Here is a 10406-nt window from a genome sequence, read left to right on the forward strand (position 1 = left end):
GTGAGGCTGCATACTCTTTCTTGGCATCTTCCCATGGTCCATAGCTGCTCACCTATGTGCTCACAGGAAGGAGCCTGGCAGGTAGCGCTGGGTACATGCACACTTGGCTGTCTGAGCAGCTGGTAACAAATGTTGAGAGCAACTGTTTGCATCTGTCATTCCATCCCCCACCCTTGTCCCCATCTGAGAGTAGTTATGTTAGGACACTTCCTGTCTCCTGGGGTGTTTTTGTCAGACAAACTTAAGCAGACCTGTGTCCATTATTGCTCAGGTCTATAAAATGTTACCACATGTGGGATTCTTAGAACTTCTCACTAATAGGACAGCTGATGAGTTCTTCCCCATTTACTCCCATCCACGTTATGTTTCAGTAGACTCATTGAGCTAAGCACTGCTGAGAGAGAGCTGCCTTAAATGTAGTCCTTGCCACATCATTTGGCCTGAACCTTACATTGAATATTATTTATTATTCTGCATGATTCTGTGTTTAAAACTAAAGCTTCCAACCCCGTGAATGTAATGGCTTATGCCAGTAATCACAGCAGGTGGGAGGCAGAGGCAGGAGGATTGCTACAAGTTTGAGGTCAGCCTGAGCTACATGACTTGAGAACTTCTCTTTAAAAAAGCAGCGGGGTTCGTCTGTCTAACGCTTCTCGTTGGCTCTAGTACTTGGAATCGGACGTTGCTCATCAGTGCCCAGATACGATCTCTTATCTTAGAAATGAAAATGTAGATCTGCTGTTCCTAAGTGACTCATCCCTTAGCCGTAGCTGCTCCCGGGCTGATGCGCTGTCTTACCATGGTTCTCTTCCTCATTCACCCAGCTTGTCCGTCTTGCTGGCTTAGGTATTGTAATGTCCACAGTCCACACTGGGTTTCAGTTTTAGTTCTCAAAAATAAAATGAAAGCCATTATCAAACCAAGATTCGGGTAGGGTGGAATTACTGAATTAATTATAGAGATGTACCTTTCTCCTGATTTTTAGATTCTGTTTGTTCACAGAATTTTAGTATCCTACCTTTTGTTGCATTAGTTTTTCCCGTAGATTGTTAAGGAACGTTCTCTATCTGGAATGAAGTAGATAAATACCTGTAAAGGCTAACCATTTTATAAGTGATCCAATTTGGAAATACCCTGGATTTGTAATACAGCCTGACAAAACTATGGGACAAGGTCATGTTGTTACCTTTTCTGAATTTCAAATGTTAGAACATGGTGCCAAAAGTTGTGTATGGAAAATAAAAATTGTGGCTTTTATTACTGCTCAAGACACTGTTAGTAGATGGAATATTGAGAGAGAAAAGACTTCTGCCTAGAAGTCTCTCTGGGGACCAGTGTTCTTCCCTGGTATGGGGTGAGTCTTGGTGCCTCCTGTTCCTCATTCCATGGTTAATTTTGATCAGAGTCTTAATATATTTGGTCTTTATCTTCATTAATAACCCCAAGCCTTCTGTCATTCTGCCTCTTAAGTGGCTGTTCTGTTTCCATTCCAGGACCCGGATGATGTGGTTCCAGTTGGACAGAGAAGAGCGTGGTGTTGGTGCATGTGTTTTGGACTGGCCTTCATGCTTGCTGGTGTCATCCTCGGAGGAGCATACCTGTACAAGTATTTTGCACTTCAGGTAAATAGAAAAATATATTTAAAATTTTTTTACTACATTTATTTACTTACTTATAGGGGAGGGGACATGGTCAGAAGACAGTTTGGGGAGCCGATTCTCTCCTGTTACTTTGTGGGTCTTAGGGATTGAATTCAGATTATTAGGCTTAGTAGCTAGTACCTTTACCCACTGAGCAGTCTTGCCAGCTCTGCAGAAATTATTATTGTTTTTTTGGTCTGAATTTTTCTTTCCTTTTTCCTGTGAATTAGAATGTGGTCCCGCCTTGCTCTAAGCTTGTACTTTCTGTCTATAGCCAAATGGTTGGACATGGATGATTTTTCAAAATGGACTTTCATCTTCCTACCACAGTTAATAGTAAAGAGAAAGATCATGAATTGCCACTTGTATGAATATATAAGCTCCAATGTCGACAGACCCATCCCTGGACAGCCACTACCTGCCAGCCCTTGCTGTTGCTGTGTCTAAGAGTGTCAGACACTCTTGAGTGACTTGCAGAGATGACAATGCCACTTGGTGAAAGTTGCCTGTATCTTAGTGTTTATAGTGCTCTCGGTGTGATAAGACATTGATTCCACTTAATTATAATTTATGCTATCATCTCCTCTAAACCCACTTTTAAGACTACTTCACATGTTTCCAAGTCGGGAGAAATGCTTCAAAACTAGATTTTAAAACTAATGTTGACGTCTTCTTCTAGAGGTTATTTGGAGTCCATGCTCGCTTTTAGTCTTAGTCAAGATAAAGGCAGACTGAGAAACATTTCTGGGCTAATAGGGTAAAAGTGGGGTTTCTTATTTTAAAACAGACTTATGTAGACAAGTCTGACATAAACTTTTGGTCCCACTGCCTCTGCCTCATATACTAAGTATGTACCACTACCACCCCTGTGTATGTCTTCTTAAACGTAGTGTTTTATTTTTTATAAGAAGCATAAGATACAGAAAAAATAATTTGTGGGCTGGAGAGATAGCTCAGCGATTAAGAGCACTGGCTGTTCTTCCAAAGGATTCAAGTCCAATTCCCAGCGCCCACATGGCAGCTCACAACTGTCTGTAATTCCATTTCCATGGGGATCTAACACACAGTGCAACAAGAACACCCATGTGCATAAAAGAAAATAATAATGGTTTGCAATTCCACTGCCAAAGAGAACATTTGGTATCAAAATGTTTTGTTACATACCCTCAATCTTTATGTACATACACTTTAAAAATATTTTATTACATACATTTATTTACTTATTTATGTAAATGGGCACAATCCCTCAGTACCACATAAACTGGGCATGGTAGCTCTCACCTGCTGGAAGCAGAAGGATCAAAAGTTTAAAGTTATACAACAAGATACAGGGCAGCCTGGACTCATTGAAACCCTATCGCAAAAGAAAGGAAAGCATTCCTTGCCTCTGAATGTATTCTGTGAGAAACTAACTGCCTACAGGTAGGAACAGGGCTACGTGTTTCTTCAGATTTTCTTAAGACCAGATAGCTTTCATATTCTGTTCTTACCTACCACAAAGAGTAAAGAGGAAATCAGCTGCTTTTCTCCTTCTGAAAAGGCTTTTTTTTTTTTTTTAAAGACAACTAACCTGATAAAGAATGTGCTAGCTCTGTAATTAAACTGTCTGACTTGTCATCTGGAAAGTAAGAGTTTGTAAGCAAAATACTACTTAGGTAGGGGTGGCAGGTTAAGTAAGGCTTACATTTAAAAACCTGTCTCCCGTGAGATGGCTGAAATACAGTGTTTTCAACTCTGTAGCCAGATGATGTGTACTACTGTGGACTGAAGTACATCAAAGATGACGTCATCTTGAACGAGCCTTCTGCAGAGGCCCCAGCTGCTCGCTACCAGACAATTGAGGAGAATATTAAGATCTTTGAGGAAGACGCAGTTGAATTCATCAGTGTGCCTGTACCAGAGTTTGCGGACAGCGACCCTGCCAACATTGTGCATGACTTTAACAAGGTGAGCCAGTGTCCTGGACTGTGAAGAGTGCAGGTTCTCTAGGATTTTTACAGTTTTAATTTTAGTAGTTGCTAAATTCTTGGGTTCCGGGTTTAGTTTTCATTGAAGAGAGAGGAGAGGGGAGAGTTGGAAACTCCAACCATGTGTCTCATTCCAGCACTGGGGAGGCTGAGACTGGAGGATTGCAACTTTGAGGCTGGCCTGGTCGGCCTGGTCTACGTAGTCAAGTGCTGTCTCAAATGAGATAAACAAAAATAGACTTAGGTTCCTCTCCTGGTGAGGCTTGGCCTTCTCACGCCTCGCTGCCTGTGGCGTGCCCGCTGATCACACCACATTCTTGATTTGTGATTTATAAGTTCTAAAGCTAGCCCACCTTAGAAGCTCAGTTGCTGTGTCTCTCAGGCATGCTGACCTGTCTGAGCCATGTCCCTCTTTCCAGAAACTCACTGCTTATTTGGACCTGAACCTGGATAAGTGCTATGTGATCCCTCTGAACACTTCCATCGTTATGCCGCCCAGAAACCTGTTGGAGCTGCTTATTAACATCAAGGTACCAAGTGCTTGCTGCTTCTGATGAGCGGTGTCGGTAGAGTGTCTCGAAAAGTTAACATTCTTGGAGCTCACTCTTCTAGAGTGTATGTAGCCAAGGGATTTACAAAAAAGTGCTGCAACTTGAGTGTTGTTTCTTTTTATTCGTAATGCTTTAAATTTTATAAATGAAATTTTAAAGAACATTCAGAATTGGACTGGAGAGATGGCTCAGCAGTAAAAGTGCTTGCCGTGCAAGCCTGACATTGTGTGCTCCATCCAGAAAGCTCTCCTCTGACATCCATGCTCAGGACTTCACATACTATACACATGCACACACACACATACACACTATACATGCACACACTACACACACAGACACTATACATGCATACACATACATAACAAATGATAAATAAAATGGAAAGTTTTTAAATGTTAAAATTTTAGCACATTTAAATTTTCCTAAAGTACTAGAAAATAGCTATTAACCATCTACTCAGTTCTGATGCCTCTGAGTTGGCCATGGCTATATTGTAACAAAACTGTATGTATTGCTAGGCACGGTGATCCATGCCTATAGTCATTCCTGGGAGGCTGAGGCAAAACAGCTGGCAGAGTCTGAGAATTGAAGACCAGCTTGGGAACAAAGCAAGATTCCAATTCAAAAACCAAGGCTGTATTTATAAAAGCAGACAGTTAAATATCCATAAACCCTGTTTTAAAACTGTCACCTACGAATTTTGTCTGACATTCAATTTGCTCAGTGCACATTTGGAAAGTTCCATGTCACATTTTTCCCCCGCAGGCCGGGACCTATTTGCCTCAGTCATACCTTATCCATGAGCACATGGTGATTACTGACCGCATCGAAAACGTGGACAACCTGGGCTTCTTCATTTACAGACTGTGTCACGACAAGGAAACCTACAAACTGCAGCGCAGGGAAACCATTAGAGGTAAAGAAAGTCAGATAATTCCTATGACACTTGGGTGAGAAATAAATTAAAGGGAACCTGTGTCACGCTTGGTTAGTATTTCCAGGATTTAAAATCATTGGAGTCCCAGACCCACTCTTTCCAGATAGAAACAATCAGTCAGCCTGAAATGCCATTGCCTTGGGATGCCCACTCCTCAGTTTGACTTTTCATCCTCACCGTGGCCTGGCCACAGGAGAGAGGAGGTCTCATTCTCGAGAAGCCTCTCTTCAGCCTCACACTTGGACTCTTAGAGATCTGAGTTCTCAATTCACCTTGTGGCTCATGCTGAGGCTAGTCATAGCCAGGTGACTTAGGAGGACGTGTAGGTAAGGAGTGCAGAGCCCTGACATGACCTGTGCAGATCTCCTGTCACTAAGTCTTGTTTTTCCTCTGAACAGTAAGCATAGCAGCATGTGCCCATTATAGATGCAAAGCAGAAGTGATGGTTCACAGTGTCCATCTGCAGCCTGACTTCTGTGGGATTGCGTCACCCAGCACAAATGCTTGCCTGGTCTTTTCCAATATTTGTAATGACATTGTTCTCACCTCAGGCTGATGAGTCATCTGAAGCCTACCACTTGATTTTTTACATTTAAGTTACTATCTTGGCTCATAATTTTCTAAAACCAATTTGACAGAATGAAGTTTGTCTCTCCTGGTGTGCAGTTCTGCAAGCATATATAGGCATGTGACTCTACTCTATGTAACTAGAATATTTCCCACACCTTTGAGTGCATATATCTGTGTCTTAGGGTTTCTGTTGCTGCAACAAAACACCATGACCAAAAAGCAAGTTGGGAAGGAAAGGGTTTATTCAGCTTACACTTCCACATTGCTGTTCATCACCAAAGGAAGTCAGGACTGGAACTCAGACAAAGCAGGAACCTGGAGGCAGGAGCTGATGCAGGGACCATGAAGAGGGTGCTGCTTACTCCAAGTCCCCATGGCTTGTTCAGCTTGCTTCCTTATAGAACCTAGGAACCTGGTGCCCAGGGATGGCACCACCCACAATAGGCTAGGCCCTCCCACACCAATCACTAATTAAGAAGATGCTCTACAGCTAAATCTTATGAAGGCATTTTCCAAATTATGGTTCCTTCCTTACAGATGACTCTGGTTTGTGTGTCAAGTTAACCCAAGACTAGGCAGCATGTCTGTAAGCCGTTTGTAAAGCACTGTTACCAGTTGCTAGGAGATATGAAAAGGCCCAGTGGAGAACAAATTTAAAATTATGGGATGGATATAGAGTAGTGGCATGCTTCTTTATGTCTAAAGAGTAACTGTGAGGATTGATGTAAGTATTTGTTACTAAACAACTAAAAACAAAACCCTTTTCCTTTCCAAACAGGTATTCAGAAGCGTGAAGCTAGTAACTGTTTCAGCATTCGGCATTTTGAGAACAAATTTGCTGTGGAAACTTCAATTTGTTCTTGAGAAGTCAAGAAAAACCGTGGGGAGAAATTCAATGCCACAGCATACCCTACCCCTTTGTATTTTGTGCAGTGATTGTTTTTTAAAATCTTCTTTTCATGTAAGTAGCAAACAGGGCTTCACTGTCTCTTCATCTCAATAATTCAATTAAAAACCATTATCTTAAAAAAAGAAAACAAAACCTTTCTTTTTTCTAAGTGTGGTGTCTTTGATATTTGAATTAGCAAATATTCGGGTTCCTAGATAAGATTCGCTTCTCCATAGAGCTTATATACTAGGAAGAATCTAAATTTCTTGAAATCACTAATCTGGATTTTTGTGTTAATTCTGCACTTCCATGAGGAAAGGCTACCTAAAAAGTAGTCATTCACATACGTTAAAAGGACCACAGTGACTTGCTTGTAGATGCTAGTAGCCCTGCTGCCTTGTCTGTTAGCATTTGAGATCACCCTCTAATATTACTTTAATTAAAATGTGCAGTATTTCCATTGTTGCTTTAACTACTTTAGAGGATTTCAGCCTTGATGTTTTAATATCCTAGGCCTCTGCTGTAATCATATTTTAGACAAATGTTTGGAATTTAAGAAGCAACTCATGTTACTAATTTGTATAGCCCATATCTGTGCAGTGGAATATAAATATCACAAAGCCGTGTGATGAGACTGTGCGTTGTTTTTCCCATAAAATAAAACCAAAGAAGTAATTTGGTTCTCCATATTTTAAGGTAATCCACATACATAAAGAATGAAACTATTTTATAAAGTCTAATTCTCTAAATACAGCTATAAAATCAGCTTTTTTAAAAAAAATAAAATAAAACAAGCCATTAATTACTAAATCAGATTCCTTGTGGATGCTGTTGCAGTGACTCTGAGGGCGAGCCTGACCGACGCTGCTTCATAGGAAGTGGGTCTTCCATTCAGTGGACGGTTATTATCGAATCTAAGATGTGGAACTAAGTGGTTGTTCTCAGTCCGTTCTGCTTTGTTCTTCAGACACAATCTCACTATGCTGTTGAGACTAACAATCTCCAGGCATCAGCCTCTAGTAGCAGAGAGATAGACATGTACACAGTACCTGGCAAGTTAAAGATGGGATTTTTGTTATTTCAGTTTTTGAGACTTGATCTCAATCTGGAAACTAGGCTAACTTGGAACTCATCTAATCAGGCCAGTCTCAAACTCAGGATGATCCTCCTGCCTCAGCTTCCAGGGTGCATAGCCACCACACCTAACTTGTATCTCTGAGGTTGCTTCTTACCTGAAAGAATTCAGAATCCACTACATGTAAAACACCTGAGAGAGTAGGGCTGGAGCGGTGGCTCAGAAGTCAAGAGTGCTTACTGCTGTTCTGGAGGACCTAAGTTCAGCTCCCAGCACCCACTTTGCGCGGCTCACACATGCCTGTAAATGCAGCTCTGGTCATCTACCACCCTCTTCTGGCCTCCACTGCCACCTGCACACAATGCAACATACACAGGAACAAAAAGAAGTAATACTAAGAGCAGTTTTGCTATAAATTCCTGAAACAATACATTTCAATTCTGACTAGGTTTTTAAATTTCAAAAGTCCATAAAGGATTTGGTTTGGGAACCGGTCGTTGTTCAAGAGGAGGTTTTGCAACTCCTGTCTCTATTTTATTTCAGTAACACTACCAGAGCTTTAGTACAGCTAAGTGGATGTTTAAGGATTGAGAACTTACTTTAGAAGAGAGGTTTTTTAAATTGAGAACTACATTTTCCTACCTTCTAGGCTTTAAAACTTCATGGCTTTTCAGGGGCCTATGAACACTCAGGAGCAGATACTGAGTCCCATAATGGGCCAACACATGCAGTTACATAGATTCCTTAGTTAAATGTAGAGATCGATTCCACTCAAAGGAAAAAAAAGTATGGTGTCTGGGGATCTTTATAATCCAGTAAGTGAGTAATGAGTAGTCATCCAGTTACAGTTTGTTATGATAATTACTGGACAGACCTTCAACTAAACATTCTTATGATCTGTGAATCTTAAGCACCTTGAAGGTGCTAGACAAATGCAATCACTGAGATAGAGAGACCCATCCTTCTTATATACCGCCTTCAGGCTATCATTTGGGAATCCATGGGCATTCCTTAGGGTTTGTAGTTGATAGAGGCTTGTAAGTTTGTTCTTCCATTTACCGTAGTGCACCATTAGGGTGGCAAGCTGAGGTAACAACCCCAGCTTCTCACTGACTCACACAGTATGAGTTTGCCTGCAGTCAGCACGGTGAGCTCCAACATAAGGTTTCATTGGAATGGTTTAAGAATTTCATACAGTCCTAGTCAAACGCTTGATAGCACAGAACATTTACAACCATTGATTTGGCTGGATCAGACTAGCAGGTTGTCCCTGACTTTCCATTACTATCACGTCAGTCAAGTAGAGTTCCCCAAGTCAGGAGCGATGGTGTGTGCCTGTAATCTCTGCACTTGGGAAACTGAAGCAGGATGATTGTGAGTTCAAGGTGATGTAAACCACATGCTGAGAGCTTTAAAGAAAGAAAGGGGAGAAGAAAAGGGGCTCTCATCCACTCTTGGCCAGGTGTCTCCCTCCCAGGAATTTGAGAATTCCTAGCTGTGGTTCTGGCGGATGCCATTTGATCTCAGGTTCTGTGGTGGAGCCTTGTAAAAGCTAAAGAGTGAATGGCTGCTGGTTTCCAGTTTGCAGGGGGACCGCTGTCCTTCCTGGACCTCGAGCTCTCTTTGTAGGTGGGATGCTGTAGTGAGATACAGACTAGTGAGTGACTTATCAACAACAGGGTATTTGATTCTTACAACTGCAGGTTGGAGGTCCAAAATCAAGGTCGTCAACAGGAAGCACCCACTGTTCTCTCTGGACCCTCTGCTGTAAGGACACTGGTTCCAATCATGTGGGCTCTACCCATGTGACCACACAAAGGCCCCTTCCCCTAGTGCCATTGACACCGTGGAGGTTAGTATTTCAACATGACATTTGAGTGTGGCCAAGTCAGAATAATACAGTTCTGATCATGAGCGGAACCCTAAATGGCTGTATGTAAAGGCTCAAGGTGGACCTAGGCCTGCCCCATTTGTAGTATATCCTGTTCGCTTCTGTGTGAGAAAGAGCACAGAAGTTAGAAAACTGATGGTTAGGACTTTGATTGCTCATCTGTGACAGAGGAATGAGAGACTCTGGTTCAAGAGGTGACTGGTTAAACCGTGACTAGCAATGTCTTGTATTAACTGTACAATTGTTGGCAGTCTACGCTGGGTTTTAACCCCAGCAGTACTATGATGAGCAAGTAAATGAGGATTTTTTCTTTTAAATGTGTAAGTTTTTCATTGCATTTCCTGACTGACTTTTTTTTTTTTAATATACCAATTTTAGTAAATTGGATGAAGGGGAAAAGCACTCAGTTATCTGAGTGGTATTTATCCAAATGCCAGCAGTAGGAGTATACAGTTTAAAGAAACTCAAGGATGGTCTAATAATACAACCAAAATCAAGTGGATTATTGGAAGGAAACAGTACAGATTCTACGTTTGAATATGCTTAGGAGCTCTTTCTGGCTGAGCTTAGGATTCTAGTAGGTGCACCTTTAATAGTTTAGTATTTTTGAGACTCCTTCCACTGAACATAGCTTGTAGCCCAGGTGTCTGTAAATTATTCTGTGTTGGGCTCTAATTCTGGCATGTTCAGGTATTCCAGGCTCTGTTTCCTAAACAAGGACTTCAGCATGTCTATTTAGAAAAAGGACAGCCCTTTACGCTATATTACTCCAAGAATTACCACATTTTTTCTCTTTTGGTCTTTGTAGTTAGTGCTTACTTGAGTAAGGCATAGTTCAGTGTCTGTTCCCCATTGATCCCCTCAAGCTTTTGTAATGTTGAAAACG

The 10406-nt window shown here is 41.5% G+C and overlaps 1 protein-coding gene across 1 annotated transcript in view; it reads left to right on the plus strand.

Moving 5' to 3' along the window:
* Positions 1-7364, plus strand: part of Itm2b (integral membrane protein 2B) — a 23425-nt gene extending 16061 nt beyond the window's left edge. Inside the window, exons 2-6 of the mRNA XM_028754238.1 lie at positions 1494-1622; positions 3381-3587; positions 4027-4137; positions 4924-5074; positions 6444-7364. Coding sequence (XP_028610071.1) covers positions 1494-1622; positions 3381-3587; positions 4027-4137; positions 4924-5074; positions 6444-6529 — 684 coding nt within the window. The 3' untranslated portion in view covers positions 6530-7364. The remainder of the gene's footprint in view (positions 1-1493; positions 1623-3380; positions 3588-4026; positions 4138-4923; positions 5075-6443) is intronic.
* Positions 7365-10406: the final 3042 nt, after the last annotated feature.

This window comes from Grammomys surdaster, unplaced genomic scaffold (genome assembly GCF_004785775.1).
Source record: "Grammomys surdaster isolate TR1022 unplaced genomic scaffold, NIH_TR_1.0 125985, whole genome shotgun sequence".
Lineage (NCBI taxonomy): Eukaryota > Metazoa > Chordata > Mammalia > Rodentia > Muridae > Grammomys > Grammomys surdaster.